At 36.6% G+C, this 23,084-nt stretch overlaps 1 protein-coding gene across 1 annotated transcript in view; it reads left to right on the top strand.

The window, feature by feature from the left end:
• The window catches only part of CTTNBP2 (cortactin binding protein 2), an 88,275-nt gene that overhangs the window by 28,259 nt on the left and 36,932 nt on the right, over positions 1–23,084 (top strand). Inside the window, exons 3-5 of the mRNA XM_054076843.1 lie at positions 8,269–8,493; positions 14,753–16,409; positions 22,770–22,973. Of these exons, the coding sequence (XP_053932818.1) occupies positions 8,269–8,493; positions 14,753–16,409; positions 22,770–22,973 (2,086 nt within the window). The remainder of the gene's footprint in view (positions 1–8,268; positions 8,494–14,752; positions 16,410–22,769; positions 22,974–23,084) is intronic.

The raw sequence follows: 23,084 nt of genomic DNA, 5'->3' as shown, positions 1-23,084 counted from the left end.
AATAGTGATACTTCCTTACAAAATATTGGCCTATAATTTTCAAATGTTTAAGCATCAGACAACAAAGCTGTCATAAAATAAGTCTAATGTCAACTTTATATAGAACATCTGGATGGCTCCTCTCAATTGAAAACGCGTGTTTTTTTCACAACTTGAGCTTTTTCTTCTTCATCATTTAGAAACTTAGTGCAAGGCCCGAGTTTCACCTTTTGCATCTGTAAGAAGTAAAGAATATTTTATATTGACTTTATCATTTTTTCTTGTTGGTACCAAACTGCTGGTGACTGAACTTAGCTTTGTAATATGGCCTTTTCATTTTTAAATGAGCCACCACAAAACAGTGGATTTAAATTACTCCTAGGGAGAAAATTAGTAATGAAGAATTGGAAGCATATATCTGTCTGTCCTGCCTGTCCTAATTTCTTTCCTGGTTTTTGTCAGGTAACAGGGAGAAAGAAAAGGGGGTTGTGCTTCTTGGCAATATTGGAGTAACAGTAAAGTGACGTTATTGGGTGATATTCTCTTCTTATGGAGAAAGACCACTAAGGTAATTCAGGCTGGATCATTACCTTGGTTGTGCAGTTCCTCTTCAGTGCTTTCTATTATAGTGTAAGTCAGGACTGTTTAAGTGTTAGTTAAATGTTTGATCTATATACAGAGAGATTTGAATTAATTGTTAGGCATGTCGTACTTTTGTTAAGTCTGCTTTTTAGTGCATAGGAGAGGGAATGGTGCAGCTTTTTGGAAACTACTTTAATATTTGGATAGTTGCCATGAAATAGAGAAAATCTGCTTTGCAGTTTCTTTCATTGACTGCTAGGTAAGAGATGACGTTTTACTCCTTAAAATGGTGGGTTTGTGTGTCTTCTTAAATGGAGATTGCTGAGGATAGCCTTGTAAAATGACATACAATCTTGTATTCGGAGCTTTCTTTTTACCTTGAAAAGTGCTTTTTAAAAGCTTGGATTTAAAGCTATGTGATTCTTAATGGAAGGGGCACTTTGTGAATTACAAATTTTTCTAAAAGTTCTATTGGTTTTTGTGAAGGAGAGAATAATGCAACTCTTTGTTGTTACTCATATTAATGGTTCATGCTTGTGATAACTTTTCTATAAAAACTGATTGTATCTCCACTTTCACGCAGCCTACTACACTGCAGCAAGCTTCATTGGTATATTTGCTTATGATTGTTACGAGACGCTGCTATTCTGACATACATATGTATGTCAAGAGAAAATATTGATATGAACCTATCAACATCTGTTGAAAAAATTTTAGTATATGTGGAAAAGGAAATTAATCAGAGGACCAAATGCTCTTGAAAGGAAGGAAATTTTGTTTAAGGGCTCTGTGGCAGCTTTAACTCAGTTCCGTTGTTCCACAGCAGTGGAGGACATGCAGTCCTATTTTTTATGTTTACCATCAATTGCTGCATGGAAGACTTGGACTTGCTGAACTCTTAACTTGGCAGGTAAACAAAGAGGAAACTCTGAGATACACTGTGGCGAAAAATGAGTATTAGCCTTAAAATTAGTGTTGCTTCTGTATTCTGTTACTTACTATGTAAGCTGACTATGAAAACTCATTTCTGCAAGTGTGTGCTACTAACATAAACATAGACTATTACTGAAAGAAAACTAACAATGAAACTTAAATTATGTGATTAATTCTTCCTTATTTGTCTTATTTCTTATTTTTATATAAATTGGTCATATTTGGTTTTCCTTGCCTTCTTTATGCTTTTAGCTTTCAGTCCACAGTAAGATGGATTCTATCTGAAGACCTCCCTGCCACCTCACATTCTTGTTTCTGTACTAGGGGAAACATCTAATTTGACTTAATTATTCTCAATTTGGTGACTGAAAATAGTTTACTGGATTTGCAGCTTGTCCCACGGCCCATCATCTAGATACATTCAATCCTTTTGTTCCTCTCTCTGCACAATCTGCTGCCGGTAGATAACTGGGGTCAGTGACTGCAAAGGCTCAGCTTGTGAAATCAAAGTGTCCAGGAGAAAGCCAGAAGGTAGATGCATGGAGATGACTTTAATAGTATGAAGAAAGTTGATTTAGGGGAGAATGAGGTGTCTTGCTGTGTGTGGTAGGAGAGGCTTCCTGAGAAAGTAATAAAAGAGCCTATGTATCTTACAGTCCAATGCTCCAGTTTCTTGTTGGCTGCAGACCTAGGAGAGAAAACTTTAGAGTAAATCTTCCCATTGTGTTGCTCAGCTGCATAATCCCTAGGACTGTCCAGTGCTGATTTTTTATTTTTTGAAATACCACAGGCTAGAAGTTCTGTTTTCTAAGTCATAGGAAGTATTTCATGAGCCTACACAATACATAAGACTTGTTCCACCAATAAGTATTTGGTTGTTTTCCTTCCTCTAAGAGGTTATTTCTGTCATTTGTTATTTGAAAAGATTGCTGGCATCTACAAAACTGAAAATAACAACCCTAGAAGAAATCACTAATTATAGGGTAATTTAGGTTGGAAGGCACCTCAAGAGATCATTCAATCCAATCATCTCCTTAAAGCAGGACTAACATCAAACATGGAGTTGGTTGCTGATGGCCTTATCCAGTCTAGTTTTGGAAATCTACCAATGACAGAGTTTTTCCTGGGCAACACATTCCAATGCTTATCTGTTCTCACCAAGAAGAATTTGTATTCAAATTTCCTTCGTTACATTATGGGATCTTTGCTACTGGTCCTGTCAGTATGCAGACCTCTATCAAGTTTCTCCCTGGTTGTCTCTATTTCACACTGAAAAGTCCTTTTTCTACTTAGCTCTTCCTGAAAGAGAAACTATGTTGTTGTACCTTTTGCTCATCTTTCACTCCTCTCTGAAGATATTTTTTAGTTCTGCTCTTTTTTTTTCAGTATAAACTCTTAGTCCATCCTTGATCTAACATAATGCTACAGGCCAGCCTGTCCATAAAGAAACTTTGGGGTTTTGTTCTTTTTAAGTGCTGGTTGCACTCTTATTTTAGTCTCCTTGTTTAATTTTTCAGATCCTGTGTAAGGATTTAAAAGCTCTGTATAAATGTGGTGTTGTTATTGGGCTGAATTAAAAAGCTGTTGTAAATGAATCTAAGCTTTTACCTTATTGCAGTAGTGAATTTCATTAATTATCTATTTAAAGGGTTTTTTTCTTTGGTTTTAGATATTTCCTCTTGAGTTGTGTGTGCTTACTGTCAGTTTTCATTAGCAGTTGCCTCTAGGAGGGTTTAGCTTAAGTCTTAAGTCGTTTTGTGTACCACTTGCATACGTTGCAAAAAGTATAATTTCCCAGGGACATTTTTTTATACCTTTAAATACTTTGAATCTCAGTCCTTCCTTTAAAAGGCTAGTTGCTGTGCAAATGGTATGTACAGAAAAATAAAGCTAGTGGTTTATAAATTCATGTAGCACCTTTCACAATGCAGCAGTCATGATTACTTCCTGTAGTGGGTGCATATTCTGTCTGATTTTGAACATTTTCTGTTTGAAAATGTCTTCAGTTTATTATTCACAAATTAACATCTTAAATGTTATTTTCTGTATACATTGTGCAATTGAAGTTAATATATGAGATACTGCTAATGGGTTTTTTAGCACAGCCATCAAATCATGCAGAGACTATGTTAAAGGATTCATTATCCACGTGGCTTTAGACTGTACATTCCACAGATAATGAGTGCCATAAAACACAGATCTTGATATTGCTACTAGCTATGACTTGAAACTCGGTGCTGAAAGATGATTTTCTGATTCTAGTATTTCTGTTTCTCCCACAGTGACATATTTTAGTGAAGTGCAAGGGACAGAAGTATTTTTTAGAGGCTGGAGGAATCATTTAGAAAAACCCAAAAGTTTATACATATCCAGCATTAGCTTTATGAGAGCTAATCATTAACAATACTAGCTTAAGGTATTATGATTTATCTTCTTTTTCCCTTTATTCCCCAATTTGTTACCACATTCCCAAACCCTTCCCCTTTATGTGTGTTGGCACATCTCTTTGTCAGCTGCTCTGTGAAGAAGATTGTGGAATCGATTTGGAAGAAAAATTGTCAAGGAAAAGAAGATGGTTGTTAACATCTTCCCCTCATCCTGTTATCAGAGTTGTCCCATGGGAAGCTTCCTAGTAGCAGTGAGTGAGCTCTGTGTGCCGACAGAGCGTAGGCAAGCAGGACGTCAGTACTTTAATTTGCTCTTACTGTGAAAGACTTTGCCTTGTGGAACCATGGCATGTTGGAGTCCATTAGCACCTATGATTTTATGACGTATTTCTTTTACGTGAAGAAGGTTCTGTTTTTAGGTGTGCCCAAAGGTTCCACCACGTTGCTTAAGCCAGAATGATAAGTGCCTGACTCCAAGATTCACAAATTAGGTGTTTTTACATCTGAGTTCCTTTAGAGCCAGATGCCACAGGTGTACTTCAGGCATACACACTGTTCACTGAAAACATTATGGTTCCTCAGAAAACATAAGATGTCACTTAAAATCATGCCAGCAAGAGAAGTAAGGGAGTGTGGCACTTTCTGCTGGAGGAAAAGATAATTTATATATGTTCAGACGTGTGTTTTAGGTATTGTGAAGTTGATGGTGTTGAAACTTGCTGCTCCCTTTTCTTTTTATAGCTCTCCTGGCAGACAAGTGTGAAGTGGTAGTTTTTGCCTAAGTCAGGCCTCTTTTAAGCTGAAAAATTAAGTTGTCTTAGAAGTGGTCTAGCAGTAAAGGAAGAGTGACCACAGAGATAATGTCTGGCAAAGAACACACTCAGTTCTGTTCCTATTCTTTCTTTTTTACTTTCTTCTTTTTTTTTTTTAAGTGTTTAAATGAATCCCTGTGTGTGATGATTTCTGTAGTAGCCCAGAATTTTATTTTCTGGGGGCCTAATAGCATATTTCTAATAATAATGTTGTATGTATGTTAAACTGTCAGCAGTTCTCTACCTGTTTATGTTAATGGTATTATTTCTGGAAAACTGTAACTTTGACTGAATACTCTGTGATTTGGTAGTACTCACAAAATTCTGAAACTTATTGCAAAATATCCAGATTTCATTTTATTTTAAAATACTTAGTTTTCATTTTAAAGTAGGTTTTTGGCAATCAGCAGATCTGAAATTAATTGCAATGTTGGGATTATAATAGATATTGATATATGGGGACAGCTGCCATGCTTTCACTTTCAATGAGTGTGTGTTATTTATGTTTACTCTTCTAAACTTATGTACTACATTTTTATGAGGACATCATTTATTGTATTAAACATTTAGTATTAATATTCATCTTCTAAACTTATGTACTACATTTTTATGAGGACATCATTTATTGTATTAATCATTTAGTATTAATATTTATCTGCTTAAATTTAACTCTGAGTAGTCAGTAGATATGACCTGATAGCCCTTGCTATTTGCATTGTCAGTGGAATACATTGTAAAGTCTGTAGAGGATGTTTAGCACAATTCAAAATTAAAATAGCATGATTTGCAAGAAGATTTTGTATTAACTACTTCTGGCTGGAAAGACCCCACCTGAGTATGTTATGATGCATTATCCAAAAGGGTAAATTTCTTCAGCTTTTAAAAGTTTTTAAATCTAAAAGCCATTTAGCAATAAAGTAACAGGAAAGTGGATGATCTAAGTAGAATCTTTATGTTAAAATTAACAAACATTTCATTTTCCTATCGGACTGTGTAGTTTCCTAACCTCTTACAAACTGAAAGCGATTGAATATTTTTCTGAAATGCAGAAAAGTAATCAAAAATATTTTTACAGATATCCTCAGTGCTGAATATTCATTTATTGATTTGCTGTTCCTATGTAGAAATGGTACAGTGCCATATTTGTGAAAGTTTCTGGTGCTTTAGTGCACTTATTTTAGTATCCTGGCACTCTTAATTAGTGTTTTGACATTCTTCGTTCTGTGCTTTTCTTTGCAATGTATTTTTATTGTGTTATTTTACTCAAAGCATCTTCATGTAAACTGCTTTTTATTTTTCTGTGACATGATCACAAAATTCCAGAAATACCCAAGAAATACTTGATTTCAGTTTAACAGAGTTCTAAGACCCATGTGCAATGAAAGGCTGTTGACACACGTGTTCAGCTAGGAGGAGGAGATAGTGGAGGCTGCATGCAGCTCTAGTCATCCCTGCTAACCCCTGTAACCTCCACCCTGCTACCAAAACCTTGCCACACAAATCCAATAATGTTTGTCATCTTGTTTGGCTGCTTAGCTCTTTAATCTGTTGTTGTGGTTTAACCTCAGCTGGTTACTAAGCACCACACAGCCATTTGCACTCTCCCATACCAGCAGGATGGGTGGAAGAGAATTGGAAAGGTAAAAGGGAGAAAATTTGTGGGTTGGGATAAGAACAGATTAATAATTGAAAAATAGTAATTATCATTCTAATGGAAAGGAAAATAACAGAAAGAAATAAAAGCCAAGAAACACATTTCTCCATTTTTTTCCTAAATTTATGCTGTATTGATTTGGCTTCCATCTGCTTTCTGTTAGATTTGCAAGCACAAAGCCACCACAAATGAATTTTAGAAACTATTGGATCTTTCTGCTGTTTTTTGATTTGGTTCCCCATCCCTCTTCAAATTAGATGGATCCTAAGCCTGATATTTTGGAACAATATTTTGTATGAAGACTGTTGGAAGTTTCTGCTTATCTATGGCATTTCTGTTTACTGTGTATTAAATGTATAAAAATACCCTCTCTGAAACTGATCTTTTCTGGCTGAAAAACCAAAAAATTGTCAAGGAAAAGTACCTCTGATTTTTATTGTGTAATGGTTTTTTGTTATGACATTGAAGTCATCCAGAGGCACCTTGACAGGCTTGAGAGGTGGGCCTCTGCTAACCTCATGAAGTTCAACAAGGCCAAGAGCAAGGTCCTGCACCTGAGTCAGGGCAACCCCAAGCACAAATACAGCCTGGATGGAGAATGCATTGAGGGTACCTCTAAAAAGAAGGATTTGGGGGTGCTGGTGGATGAGAAGCTCAACATGAGCTAGCAATGTGCCACTTGCAGCCCAGAAGGCCAACCGTATCCTGAGCTGCATCAAAAGAAATGTGACCAGCAGGCGAAGGGAGTTGATTCTGCCTCTCTTCTCTACTCTCGTGAGACCTCATCTGGAGTGCTATGTTCAGTTCTGGAGTCTTTAGCACAAAAAGGACAGGGATCTGTTATAACAAGTCCAGAGGAGGGCCACAAAGTTGATCAGAGGGCTGGTGCACCTCCCATACAAGGACAGGCTGAGTGAATTGGAATCATTCAGCCTAGAGAAGAGAAGGTGCTGGAGACACCTTATTGTGCCTTCCAGTACTTAAAGGGAGTCTACAGGAAAGCTGGGGAGGGTCTCTTTATCAGGGAGTGCAGGGGCAGGATGAGGGGCAATGGTTTTAAGCTGGAGGAGGGGAGGTTTAGATTAGATATAAGAAATTTATTCTGTGAGGGTGGTGAAGCACTGGCAGAAGTTGCCCAAGATAAGTTGTGGATGCCCTATCCCTGGAGGTGTTCAAGACCAGGTTGGACGAGACTTTGAGAAACCTGATCTAATGGGAGATGTCCCTGACATGGCAGGAGTTTTGGAACTGGATGATCTTTAAGGTCCCTTCTGACCCAAACCATTCTGTGAATCTGTGGAAGTCCTGTACTGTAGCTTGTAAATATAGTTATGTTTTAAAATAATGGTATGGGGAAAGATATGATTGTGAAGTTCTTCCTGAATGGAGATATGGGAAGTGTCTGTGTTTCAGAAAAGCCTTGGTGGTATTTTTGCTCTCTGCTTGTCTGCTATTAGTTATGAAAATCTCTGTATGTGTAAACATGCCATCAATTTTTTTATTTCAAAAATACTTATCTTGCTATTGCTGTAAACACAGAGCATGTTTTCATATCTCTAGCATCATAGAAATAGAAAACTTGATTTTAGAATGTTTTTCTTCCCTTTCCTCTCTGTGTATCAGCCAATTTACAAGATGTTATTTATGTGATATTTCTGAAACTGCTCCAAGTTGAAATTTCTGTATTGAACTGAGAAGGGTAAGGGTTTTTTAATGTAGTGAATTGTACTGACTATAAAGAAACCTGTGCAAGACATATATGTTTCTTTTGGAGATTGTAAACAACTACTTTAGGAAAATACTTTAAAAATATAAATAAATAACATAACTTTCCCTGTGATTTAGGTCACTTCTATGTGTGGATGTACTTCAAAGAATGCATTTAGTTTTATTTGCTTGTTTGTTTTTTTGGTTTTCTTAGGCCCGACGCAAGGAGGTTTTTATCCAGGAGCGATATGGAAGATTTAATCTGAGTGACCCATTTCTGGCTCTTCAGAGAGACTTTGAGGCAGGTGCTGGCGATAAAGAAAAGAAGCCGATATGCATGAACCCTCTGTCCATTTTAGAAGCTGTTATGGCTCACTGCAGGAAAATGCAAGAAAGAATGTCGGCTCAGTTGGCTGCTGCTGAAAACAGACAAAAGAAGGTATCCTGCTATGAACTTTTATTCCTTTTCCTTCCTGATTTGTTCTTTCATGCCACTTCTTAATTAGCATTTTTGTCTAACCTGCTGTCATTATGTGTTAAAATTTTATCACTTCATTATCATATACTGGGAGGTACTGTTTTTCTGGTGATATTTTGTGTGCACATCTCATTCATTCTGTGAATTTAGCTCTACTTATGGAATAAATCAATTATAACTGCTACAAGTTGATGCAGTGTATAAGTAGATAGCTTAGCATGAGCTTGGAAAGCATCATCACAATGTATTTTTAAACCAACACCACTAAAGTCTAGTACAGCTACTGTTATTTTTGTTCTAACCTAAATAGCATAAAGTAAATAATTGATTTGCATTTTATATCAGAAGGCTCTGTTTCATAAATCAGTTAGAAAAATCTAACTCTAAAATATACTTTTTTTGAATATTTAGAAAATTTGCTGTATAGAGAAAATTACTTTGGACCAAGTATGTGATACATAAGCCATGTATTCCTAAAGCATAGCTAAATAGGAATATGCTGGGGAAGGGTTTCTGAGGGTAACAGTAATCTAATAGACTAATCTAGACCAGATATTTTTGAATAATTAGAATAGAATTCCTTGCTAGGGATTGAATCATCCTCATGGGTTATAAGACAGATAGAACATCTTCAGCAGTTGTGAAACACCTTTTTGATCACAATTTTATATTGATGTTGGAAAAAAAAAAACACCACACAATTCTAAGACAATGGTCATAGAATTGATTTTGGTAGTAATTGCTCTTTGGGAAATCATAGAATCATAGAATCACCAGCTTGGAAAGGACCCACTGGATCATCGAGTCCAACCATTCGTAACACTCCTAACACCTTAAACCATGTCCCTAAGCATTTCATCCACCCGTTCCTTAAACACCTCCAGGGGAGGCGACTCGACCACCTCCCTGGGCGGCCTGTTCCAGTGCCCGATGACTCTTTCCATGAAGAATTTTTTTTCTGATATCCAGCCTGAACCTCGCCTGGCGGAGCTTCAGGCCATTCCTCCTTGTCCTGTCCCCTGTCACTCAGGAGAAGAGGCCAGCTCCCTCCTCTCCACAACCTCCTTTCAGGTAGTTGTAGAGAGTAATAAGGTCTCCCCTCAGCCTCTTCTTCTCCAGGCTAAACGACCCCAGCTCTCTCAGCCGCTCCTTGTAAGACTTGTTCTCCAGACCCCCCCGAAAATATGCTGGTAATATATGCTTAAATTAAATCAGCAAATCTTATCTCTGTTGTTCACTTTAGTTTAAGCATCCTTACTCTGTTAAGACTTCAGAAAAACAGATACTGCAATCAAAAAATGAATAATACTAGATTGTATGTATGATACGTAAGTCTTAGAACAGTGCAGTGACGCATGTAGTGAACAGTTACTTGTACTTACCTAACATTTCTTTTTGAGGGCCCTTAAATGTAAATTTTCTTTTTCATATGCTTTTTAAGTAAGTTGAGATTTTGGAGAAGGGGTTGTCTCGACATAAAAGAGCCAGTAAGCTTGCTTATTCTGACTTAACGACGATATTGGGAGATACTCTGACACGTTTGCCTGGATAATTTGATTGGTTTCTTATTTCAGTGCATGGCCACAAGTCTCTTCTTGTATCTAAATTCTTCAGCTGTCTCTGGCTTTTAGTGTATAGACAGATACATGCATATAAGATGGGCTGACATATTGAGAAAATATATCAACATCATGGTATTGATATGTAAAGTCCCTTTCATTTTTTTTGGCTCTTTTTTTTTTACCAACATCTGTATCTGCAAGTTTGCTTGTACAGGAAAGAATGCTCTTGTCTTTTGTTTTCTAGAAGAATACATGGGGGAGGGGGTTCTTTAAATCTTAATTTTAAGTAGTTTGATCTTAATTTATTTTGCAGTTTGATTCTTAGCTTGAGAAGTACCTAAACCTCTAGTACACTCAATTCTGAAGTTTGTCACTTTCAAGCTAAACTTTAAAGCACTACACTTGAAAAAACATGTTTTGCTTTGAAAGTGCGTCATTATGATTCTACCATATTTACTCTATGTAGCAAATAGGAAATTTAAATGACACTGGATTCAAAACAAACTAGATGGTGTTGAGCAGCTGGGTGCATGACTACAGAACTTGCATCTTCCTCTTTTAAAGCCAATTAGAAATGCTGTTTGGGCAGGGCACCCTCCTAAACTTCTTGGGTTTGTGGCAGCAGATGATACACCTCTCAATCACCTCCATTCATTCACAAACCATTCATTCAGTGTTTTAGCTTTCCATAGTTCCACACTTTTCTGTGTGTTCTCCATCTCTTAAATCCCTCCATGTAGGACGGTAATAAAGGTATTTTGAGGGATTTCTAGAAATGTTTGACAGAGTTGGGTGACTCAATGTAAGGAAAAAAGTAAAGTTAAGCCTAAACAAATGTGACCTAAATGCAGAGCCAGCTGCAATGCCTCCCTCTAAGAGTGGTTCCTCCTGTTAGTGTTTGATGCCTCTATCTTTGTGTTTGGAATTGCCTCACTCTCTCACTCTTACACTAAGTAATGAAGTCTGTGCACAGCTGTGTTTATTTTCTCTGGATATTAGTGGACTTTAAACAGGCTCAAACGGAACTTATTCCTGGGGACTTATTATCTGTGAATATAGTGCCCTTAAAAGTATTCTTTGAGTAAAATTTCATCATAAAAGCAAGACATAACAATGGGCCAGAATGTAGAAAAATGAGAGAGGTGCACAAAGGACTGTCAGTCATAGGCTTAGAGGATAACAAACACCTAATCTCTGGATGTCATCTATGTTGTGTTAAGTCTCCATCCCCTTCCATCTCTTTGAATACTTTTCCTGGAGCTGCTATGAAAATTTGTTTTGAGATTCTCTGGAAACTCAAAACTAGATAATCAAAATTACAGTTCTTGATTTGTCAAGCGTTTGTAGAGAAGTTCATACTGGGATGCAGGCTCAAAGACAGACAGACATGTTGGCTGGAAGAGGCCCATTGATGTGATTTAGTCTAACCTTGTGCCTAAAGCAAATTATCACCAGCAATACATCTCGCCACCTGTGAATTTGTCCTGTAACTCCACCAGGAATGGCAGTACTGTCTGCATCCTGTCTGCACTGCTGTCCTTGTGAAGAACTTTTTCCCAAGTCTGAGCCTCTTAAAGGACAATTTTTCATGTTAATGTTTTGTTACAGGATCCCATCTGTTACTACCAAAAAGAATTTGACTATCATCATTGTTAGGGCCTTCAAAACGAGTGGTATGTTGCTATTAGATCATCCCTTAGTCTTTTTTCACTAGACTAAGCAAGCCAAGCTCCCTTGATCCTTTGTCACTTAGCATATTCTAGGTCTCTCAGCTTTGAAGAGCCTTTGCTGGTTAGTTTTTTGTGGGACACTTATCGTTTTTCTCAGTATCCTTCTTTACCCCTTTTCAGATTCTTCTTGGATACATTTCCAGATGTTTATATTACTGATGTGATTTCATGTATGCATATAGTACACTGCAAAAATCAGGTTAGAGTTAGTTCATAAATTCATAAATAATTACAGCTAGTTCCAAATCTGTCATCTAAAAGAAAAAATGCAGTGTAAATTTTAAGAGTTTTTTCTGTATTCAAGATGATGCAGCCAAAAGAAGGAGGGTGGGGAAAGGGTGGGCAGAGATAGACATAGGAGACAACATAAAATGAAACTAGTGCTGCTTTTGTCAATTCTAAATTAAGTAGAAGGCTTATATAAAAGGAATTCTTTATTTATATGTAATGCTTGCAAATAAGAAACTAAAATGGTATGGTAAGGTGATTTCATCCAAGTTACATGTAGAAAATGGCTTGTAATTATTTGAAAGTAATGTAATTTCACAACAGTTAATTTATAAAACCAGTCCCTCACCTGAAAGCAAAATGGAGGAATATAGAAGTATAGAAAATCTTGATAAAAATGTTTTCATTATAATCTTATAGCATTTCCAAGCTTTAAAAATTGTTATACAAGTCTCATGATTTTTCATCTGTTTTAGCAAAAAAGGAATTGTTGGATGCTCCACTGTTACTGTTCCACTTGCTATGAAGTGCTTGTGAAGTATCCAAATGCTGTTGGATGCTTTGAAAAAAACAGTAACATGCTTGAGAAAAAATATTTTTTTTCTGCCTGTGAAGAACTGTGAACAGGATCATTCCTAAATACAAAGTCAACATAATAGCTTGTTAACTTAATCTGGAACTGTGCTGTCGTTAACATAACTGAAGAGGTTTTGGTGCTGATATTGTTTGTTTAGCAATCGCTGATGATGCCATACTTTATATTTTATGTATTTAACACTGTTTTTAAAAAATAGTAGACTTGGCTTTGTGAAATGCATTGTGCAGAGTGTATTGCTTAAGCTGGGATGAAGCTGTCAATGCTATACAGGTTTTGAGGTATTTGAAACAAAGATGACATTATAATATAGGTATAATTTTCCCATCACTTCTTTCTGCTTTTTCCCATTCTTCTGAAGAAAACGAAAGAGAAATTTAGTGTCAGGTAATGTGATTAGAAATGTTGGAGGCTGAGACATTCATTTGTAAGGGTAGAGTCACGCAGGATTTATTGTTTGTTCTCTCTGCCGTTTCACTTCCCTTTTTAAGTGTTTTATTCTGTTTGAATTCTGCTTACTGTGTAGGAAAAGATTGTCCTGGAGACAATGAGGTACAGCAGGTGGGGATTAGTTTTTTTACAGCTCCAGAGCTTCTCCCTCCTGTACTCATCTCCTGGAAGCATGAGTTCCAGCTCTGCTCTGTGGTTTATCTGGAAACTAACAGAATTGTTATTTAAAATTGGTATTTATATGAGCTTTTGTTTAAAGGCAGTTTAGTTAAAAATTAGTGTCGTCTTAACACGAAACTATAGTCTGAATCTATAATCAATGATTCTTCCTTCATCTGTTGAGTGAAACATTTATCCCAAGTAAAAAATGGTTACTATTGCTCACAGATTTTCTTAGGTGATTTTTTGAACCTTGTGAAATGTTCTTGTATTGTAAAAGCATGAGAAAGTTTCCTGTTGCAGTTAAAATTAACTGCTCCTGTTTGTGAGCACTTGTTTTTTTTATAGGTGCCTGAAAATATTTTTCCAGAAAAGATGCCTACTTAGAAAATGCATTTTAGTGGCACAGTTCTGAATTATTATTTCTGTATTGATCTGCACATAAATATGAAGGAAAACTGAAAAAACTAAACCAATAGAAAGAGTACAAGAGAAGGACTGCTCACCAGTTTCTTGGGATTTTGTTTGTTTGGTGTTTTTTATCAGTCACTCAGATAAGGCATATGGGAAGCTACTACCTCAGTATGAGAAGGGAGGAGTGGGAAAGAAGAATTCTATTTTTCTTTTGTTGTTGTTTGACTTGTGTAAAAGTTTTCTTGGGAAAATATGAAGCAATTTGGGTTGCATTATTACTAGTAGGTGTTTTATAAATTTATGTGTTAACTTGTATTTTTCCAGTGGTTTTCTAAAATAGGAACTTTGACTAAAGCCATAATCAGCAGACAAGGTGAATTAAAGGCAATGACTATATGAATAAGAAGGAAAATTATTCTTACCCATTATCTGCATGTAGTTGGTATTTTTTTTATTCTAGTTTATAGCGTAGTTTATACACCACTGATGTCAGTGAGACCTTCTGCTGTTGTTAAGTACAGGAAGATATTTGTGCCTGTGCTAAGAAGTTGGTCTCAGAAATGAGTGTGTTATTTATAAGTGTTAAAACAAGACATAAGACAACTATTATGGGCATGTCAGACTCTGTATTTCAACCCTAATCTCCTTCAGCCTGAGAAAGACTTCAAACCTAAACCTTTCATTTCCGGACTCGAAATTTTTGTGCAAAGCTCATTTCTTGCCTGTGTCCAGCTCCTTTACTGAGAAGACTTTCTGTGATGTCTAACCTCTGGAGAACAGGTATCTCCTCACTAAGGAATCATAAGCATTTAATCACTTTAGGGAATCTCTGTGTTATCAATGGAGGAAAGGAGATGGCTTACTTAGTCTCTGAATTGCTCTTCAGAGATACCTGTCTCTTTCTTTTGCTAGTATAAGCTTATAGGCAGTTATGTTAGATATCACAAATCACTTTTCTGGGGTGGACAGGTTCTTTATAGGCATACTTTCAATGGTTAAAAATATCGATGTCAGGTTAATACTAGGTTATGTTGAAAGTCTCCATCTTGTTAATGGGAATTTTTCTGTATGCTTTCTTACAGTTGGAAATGGAAAAATCTCAGTTACAGAGTCTTGAGCTGGAGCACAAAAAGCTCTCTGCTCGTCTTGAAGAAGAACGTGGGAAGAATAAGCATGTAGTATTGATGCTAGTGAAAGAGTGTAAGCAGTTGTCTGGCCGAATTGTAGAGGAATCCCAGAAACTGGAAGAAGTGATGTCAAAGTTTGAGGAGGAAAAGAAAAAGGCTACTGAATTGGAGGAATCTCTTGCAGCTGAGCAACAAAGAAGTACGCAGATGGAAGCTCAAATGGAAAAGCAGCTGTCAGAGTTTGACACAGAGAGAGAGCAGTTGCGTGCCAAACTTCATAGAGAGGAAGCACACACCAGTGACCTCAAAGAAGAGAGGGATAAGATGATCAAAATGATTGAGCAATTGAAAAAGGAGAATGAAAGTAAAGCTAATCTTTCTCTTAAAAATAAAGATAATAATAAAGATAGGAATCTTGTTTCTGTTTCTGTTGAAACAGATGAGCCAAGTTCAAGAACTGTTGCCTGTCAAACAGATACTGTCATGATGGACAGTAGCACAGAAAATGTTAAGAAGTTGCCTTTGACTGTATCTGTAAAGCCTTCTACAGTGAACCCACTAGTGTCTGGCAATACAAAAATGAATGTATGCACCAATGCAGCATTTGCAAAGCCTATGATTGATAGGCAATCTTCATCTAGTGAACTTGTCCCTCCCACAACTCCTGTTCTTACACAGAATCAAAACAGAGTTGAGGAAAATGGACCAAGTACAGAATCGTCACCTGATTTACCAAGTAGCACTTCCCCTTTTTCAAGTAGTACTTCCCTTTGCACCCCTGCAGCACCAACTGCCACAGCTCAGAATTCCTCACTAACTTCATCTATGCACAGTTTGCATTCACCATCTGCCAACACTGCTGGGCATCCTGGCCTAAATCCACGAATACAAGCTGCCAGATTTAGATTTCAAGCGAATGCAAACGATCAGGATCAAAATGGAAACACAACCCAAAGCCCTCCTTCAAGGGATGTATCCCCTACTAGTCGTGACAACCTAGTTGCTAAACAGGTAGCTCGGAATACTGTTACCCAAGTCCTGTCAAGATTTACAAGCCCTCAGAGCAGCACTCCATCACGGCCAGGGACATCACATTCAATGGAAGTTGGCACTTACCCCCCAGTTGGTAGAACGAGTTTAAAGACTCCCAGTGTATCAAGAATCGATAGAGGAAATCCTCCACCTATTCCTCCTAAGAAACCAGGGCTTTCACAAACTCCTTCTCCACCACACCCACAGCTTAAAGTTTTAATGGATAGTAGTCGATCCCCAAGTGCAAAAACTGACAGCAAAACCATGACCTCACTTCTTTCAAGTTCACCACAAGGAATCAGGGTAATAAATGAGGAAATTATTTCTAAGTCCTCACCTCAGCTGCCACCAAAACCTGCTATAGATTTATCTGTGGCACCTGCAGGCTGTGCCATACCAGCCATAGCCTCATCTCAGGTGGGTGCCTGGCCTTCCCACTTCCCTGGACTGAACCAACCTGCATGTTCAGAAAATTCCTTTGTCATTCCCACCACCATTGCCTGTAGCTCCTCCATAAACCCTGTTAGTGCTTCATCCTGTAGACCATGTGATTCAGACAGCCTCCTGGTAACAGCATCAGGTAAAGGGATTGATATGCTACAACTGTCTCCCTCTGAAATAATGTTTTGGTTTTCTTTGTCTCTAGTTTGCTTTACTTATCTTTTTATACCTTTCTCTTTTTTTCACTTTCTAAAAGCTGAAATTTTCATTTATGTTTTTTCCACATTCCAGGGGTATGGGAATTCTTTTGCTAATTTAATAATGTCATAAATTAGTTTGCTTCCTAAAGGAGGTCTCCAAACAGGAGACTTGTTTAAAGCTGAAGAGGAGTCATGTTAAAAGTACATCAGCTGTAGATTATGGCATATTAAAGAAAGTCCTTTCTATGTGAATGCTTTTATTTTGGACTTCAGAATGCTTTCTTGGTCTGAAATGGTGCTTTGAAAATTACCTCTTCTGGTGGTCTTCCGTGGAATATGTATTTCAGTGCTTTGTGAATCTTTTAGATGAGGTCATGTCTGGGGCTACTGTATTCTCCTATGGCATTAGATGGTTGCATATTAAGGTATGTAACTACCTGAATAACAGTGCAGTTTCAAATATATCACTTCATACCGATAGAATAGGTTTCATTTTTATTTCCGTTTTTCTGTTGTTCTTCTGGGTTTAGTTGTAGGCTTTGTTAATTTTATGTGTGGCATCTCACAGGTTTCTTTCAACAGATACCAGCAAAGATTTGCTGTCTGAATCTGTTTCTCAGTGCATGTATCTGCTGTTCATTTTGCATTGTGGTGATGCACATTATTTGCACATTATTTGTGTGCCTAATGCACTGACAACTTCAGGGTATCTTCTTGATGGCAGTTAAATGAACAAACACAGCCCAGATGTACCTTCCAGCTAATTGTAGAACTCCTATGAATCTTTGTCAACATATTTCCTTGCTGGGATCAGTAGCCCTAGAACATTTGGTAGAAGCCCCTCTTTAGCCTGACTTGCACTGCAGCGAGGCAGATGGACACGAGTTATGGAACACTTGAAACCTTAATCAGCAGGGAAGAATGTTTCAATGGTTTCAGACTTTGGAAGTTAATCTCTGTTCAATTATGGTGCTTCAGTCCATCATAACTTTAGTCTCTGTATCATCATCCACAGGATATATCCCCCCTGCACAGCTGGTTTTCTTCTGTCACACAAACAGCCACTTTCTGTTTGTAGCCGCACCACTGTCTGATAAGGCAGTTGAACTCCTTCTTAGGGAAGCTGTTCTAAAAGCAGCATGTGGTAGACTTGTATTTGTATATACAGGAGATTCCAGGGCTGACATTATTAAAGAATTTTTATTCCCATGCCACTTAATTGAAGACTTTCTGCATGTTTCTGGAGTAACCTAGTCACTCTTTTAACATTTGGCTGTGGCACCCTGTTGTCCTAATCCTCCATCCTTTCTGAACTGCGCCAAAAAATATGAGCTCAGAAATCTCATCTTCTATTTGCCTACTATTTCTCAAAGTTAACAATAGTGGGATGTGATGGTTGCCTCTTGGATTGCAATTTTTCATGTGGATGTCCTGGACATTAATCTTAAGTTCTTATTCATAGCTGAATCTGATTGCCATGTCAGATCAATCATTAATCTCTCAGTATTTCAGATACTCCTCAAAACTCATTTGCCTTCAGGTGCTATTAGGGTTCATAATGGAATTAAAATTTCATGTTTTAAAGAAATCTAAAGTTTTATTTGCATGCAACAAATTATTGACAAAATCAGCTTCAAAGTGAATAGTTTTTGTAGGCAAGAGGCTGTCTTGCACAAATCCTATCAGCATGAATTAGGCTGATATTTCAGTTAGTCTTACATTAACTAGACATTGTTTGGTAATCATTTAAGACTTTTTGATTATTCTTTAAAAAAGACTTCTATCTGAAAAATGAAATTACAACCAATTGATTTCATAACTAGGTATTGTTACTGCTTGAGTTTGTACTTTGAAGTATACGCTTTTTTCTTAGGAGAACTTTCAGTCTTTTAAACAGGACTCCTACACTAAATAGTCCATTTGTATTGCGTGTAAAATTCGTGACAGTTCTCAAAGACAGGATTTTTGTCAAAAGCTGTTATTTTTCTTAAATTGCGCAGTTGGTGGGTTCAGATTGCCTTTCTTCATTTATATTCCGCTCACTGTTTTTATGGAAGGGATGGAAGTGTTGAGTTCATTTAATCTCTTTATATTCCTTGCTCTGAACATTTGACGCTGCTAGTATTTTATAAGTGGCATGGCTTTTTGTGTATTTTTTCAATTACAAATGGGAAACATATCCTATAATCTGAAGCCCTTTAAGAAAGATTGCTCTAGTTAGTGGTCTGTATTTTTATTTTATTAATATAGAGTTGTTATTTTAATATCCCTCGTTTACTGACTACGAATAGTCTCAAAGATCGTTAGTAAGTTTATCTGCAATATTCAGGAAAATATTCGGGAGCTCCTTTGTCTTTTACTCAAACTAATGCTTATATTTTATTGCATTTATTTTCCTATCCCATTTTACTTATGTTTTTTTAAGGGAACTTAATCTATTTTGGCCAAGTGTTCTGGCAAACTGCGGAACTAAATAAACTTTGAGCAACAGATGTTATGTGAGTATGGAGAGACATTTTCTTCAAAATTTTATGCCGAGAAAAGAAAAAAAAAAGAATTTATAAATACATATGGAAATAGACTTTGTCTTAGTAAAGATAAGCCAAATTTAGCAACACAGTTTTCATTAAGGTAACGTGGTCAGTAATGCCTGAATTCATGTCGTTCTATTCACTCTCCTTTTTCAGTTTCTTATTTATGTATGACTTTTCTTGAGGTGAACAGCTAATAAACTACAAATACTACTGAAACCTCCCTCCCGTATCTGTTCTCTGGGCAACATGTGCCAGTGCCTCAGCACTCTCATGGTAAAAAATTTCTTCCTTATATCTAGTCTGAGTCTACCCTCTTTCGGTTTAATACCATTACCCCTTGTCCTATCGCAACACACCCTGCTAAAAAGTTTATCCCCGTCTTTCTTATAAGGCCCCCTTTAAGTACTGAAGGGCCACAGTGAGGTCTTGCCGGATCCTTCTCTTCTCCAGGCTGAACAATCCAAGCTCTCTCAGCCTTTCTTCATAGGGAGTGGTGTTCCATCCCTCTGATAATTTTCTGTCCGTCCTCTGGACCTGCTCCAACAGGTCCATGTCTTTCTCGTGCTAGTGGTTCCAGAACTGAATGGAGTACTCCTGGTGAGATCTCACCAGAGCAAAGAAGAGGGGAAGAATCATCTCCCTTGACCTGCTGACCACACTTCTTGTGATGCAGCCCAGGATACAGTTGCCTTTCTGGTCTGTGAGCAGTTGCCCCTAAAAAGCAACTATTAAGAACAAACTTAAAATCCAAGCACTGATTGTTTCAGTTATGTATTCTGCTAAATTAATGTGATACATACGTTTAGAGACAGGTCATTGTACTGCATGTTGCTCATTTAATCCCTGGTTGGAAAAGACATCTGCTTTTGTCATTAACATTGAATAAACTGGCATAGAGGAATTACAGTGAACATTTATGGCCTGATTCAAAATCTGCAACAGTGTTTTCATTAACTTCAGCAGCCTTTGAACTGGTGCCAAAATGCTCTGTTTGGATTTCTAGTTTCAATGGCTGTAAGACTTCAAAATGGAAACAAAAGTAGACAGTTGGATTTTCATACCCCTGGGATTTCTGCTTCACTTTCTTCTTGGTTTTGCGCTTTCTATGTCACTCTTCAATGAAGTGTGTTTTTCATTTTGCTTATTTCTATAATGATTGATTTATTCTCTCTATACAATTGGCTTTGAAGATAAAAGTAGGGGGTGAGCGACTGATCTGGGCTCTGAAATTAACCATCTCACATTCTGAAGCTGATGCCAGAAGCTGTTTTTGTCTATCCCTCTGCCCTTCATCACTGCATGCCCTACAAGCTTTCATAGATGCTTCACATTTCCTAACTTTTTGTATCTGTAATGGTATGCTTTATTTATTAGTATTTTTTATCATTGATATGTTTTGTTGGATTGAGATTTATTCTAAGGATTTACATTGATATAGAAGCTAAAGTTTTGTTTATGTTACTATCTGGGGTTTGTATCTTTTTCAGTAGAAGGTTTTCATCTAATAATATCCTAACATAATGAATTTCATCACTGAATTGCAACAACATATTTTTAATTTCCAGAGTTGAAATGAAAGTTAAGATATCACATGGCACAAAAAAAATTAAAAATATTTTGGCATTTCTGTTAATGATGCTTTGAAAAACAAAAAAAATCTTTTACTATTTGCAATAAGGAAGGGAACCCAAAGATACAGTTCATATTACAAAACTTCTTGGCAAAGTGAATTTTATGCTGAAAGCTTACTGTCCATCTCCCCAAATTCCCACAGATGATTCCAATATAATTTGGACAAAGAATGTTAGCTTCTAGACTGCCACCCAAGTAATGTCCTCTATCAGTTAACTACCATGACAAGACAGTAAAAACTACATGCATACTATTTTAAAAACAATATAAACAGCAAGGGTTGGAAAAATAAAAGTACTGTAATAAAAGGAAGAACAAAAGTTGTTCTTCAGACCTTTGGGGATATTTTAAGAGGTAATGGAAGTGGACATCAGTATTATTTTTTTAACCACTTAAAGGGTACGGTTTACTTTGTATATTGTTTGGGATTTTTTTTAAGAAACTTCAGAAAATCCTCAAAAATCCTCTGATTAAAAATTTTAGAGAAACAAATATTAGTAAGAGTATTAATAGTCAGAATAGCTTCAGAACTGAATTTACATGAAGATAGGTGGAGTTAACTTTACAGTTTATTGTCAGTTTAAAATTGTATTTATATGGTAATTTCATAGCTGTAGTGATGACCTTTTATAGTCAATATCAAATAGGTAAGTTGAACGATAAGGTAACCTTGTGAAAATATTGCAAATACATTTCTTTTACCAACCAGACTAGCAAACTTCACTTGGAATTACAAATGTAGCTTACATTAGAAATAAATAGGAAAATACTCCAAACATTTATTTTCTGTTGGTTTGAACTGAGATTAAACTATGTGTTCTTCATTGGGGCCGCTCAGATGATGGATTCTTGTATAAGTCTGGACTTAATTAAAACTTGCTCGGCTCTTGCAAGGTTCCCAAATCTACTGCTTCTATAGAATCCTGTTGGGAACTTCCATACTTAATTGTGGGGTTTGGACCATGGAGCAGATCATTCCAGTGTGGTAGAGGTATTGCCACATGCTTTTTCTAGTTCTAGGTGTTGGGGACTGGACAGCACTTTATCAGCTTGATGGAGCTGGAGGTAATGCCCTGCAGCTCCTCTTCAGTCTTGAGTGTTGCAGAACCACAATAAAAGCTGTATAAACTTGCTTTGTATTGTCAGCTTTCAGCCTCATATAATAGCTTATGTGTGACCACAGTACACAAATTATTTATTCAAGAGAGAAGTATCATGTGGATTTTCTAAAGGTAATAGTGAAAATATCTTTCTCCTATTTTCTCTTGCAGTCCTTGATCAAGGAAGAATACACAAAATTTTCTATGCCTTATGCAACAAACTTCATATTCTTAACAAACTCCCTACTAAAGCTGATAAGTTATGAACAGAACATTTAACCAAAATAACTCCTAAGCTTTAAAAGCTTTGAATTGAATATTATTTTTTAACAGGATGACTTGAAAGCTTTTACTGGTGAATTTTATATTACCTGTTATTCATTCACACTCAAGCATTTTATAATATATTGTTTAAGTATTGCTGAGTAAAAGGAACATTACCTTAAGTTACAGTTAAATAGTAAATGTATTTATTTCTGTGAATTAATTTCTACCTGTTTTTTACAAGCTTATTGAAAGACTCTTAAAGTTACTAAGTGCTCTCTGTGAAATTTATCTGTATAACTGCATGTAAGATACGAATGCTAAAGTTTGCACCAGGACTGTAAAGGAAGATGAACTTTCTTACAAAAATAAGAATTTTGTTTTGGAAACATTTCTTTAGATGTTTTAAAAAACCTTCCCAGCATATCAGCAATCAAATTAAAACTTGTATAAAACTTTCAGTAGTTTCTGAATTTTGATCACATAAATATTTTTGAGACGTTGAGCTGCCGTTACAGTTTATAACAAGTTTCACATTAACCTTTCGTAATGAAATCCTGTTCATTTACATTAATAGCTGTCACCCATGTATGCCACTTGTATTCTTCAGAATACCTTCTGATGTATAGACAAAGGATCGTCACAAAACTTGTGCTGAACTAATGAATCCTGTCATTTGGAACATCCTTTTTAATTTTTGAAAGAACTTAGAAAATGCAGAGCTTTATTTATGTGTCTTCCATCTAACTTCTGTTGCTTTAACTCACAGGCTGGTCTTCCTCCCTAACCCCTTTGTTAACAAGTGGTGGTCCTGTCCCCCTGGGTGGCAGGCCCACCCTTCTTCACCAAGCTGCTGCCCAGGGAAATGTCACTTTATTATCAATGCTGCTTAATGAAGAAGGACTGGACATTAATTACTCTTGTGAAGATGGCTATTCTGCCTTGTATTCTGCTGCTACAAACGGACATACAGGTAAGTGATACTAAGTTTTCATTCATATGAAATAGTGAAAGCTTATTTCATAAGTTTTTAATATTAAATTAGGTCAAATGCATGTTTTTTAGAAACATGAAATTAATACTG

This window comes from Cuculus canorus, chromosome 1, assembly GCF_017976375.1.
Source record: "Cuculus canorus isolate bCucCan1 chromosome 1, bCucCan1.pri, whole genome shotgun sequence".
Classification (NCBI taxonomy): domain Eukaryota; kingdom Metazoa; phylum Chordata; class Aves; order Cuculiformes; family Cuculidae; genus Cuculus; species Cuculus canorus.
This window is presented reverse-complemented; position numbering and strand designations above follow the sequence as displayed.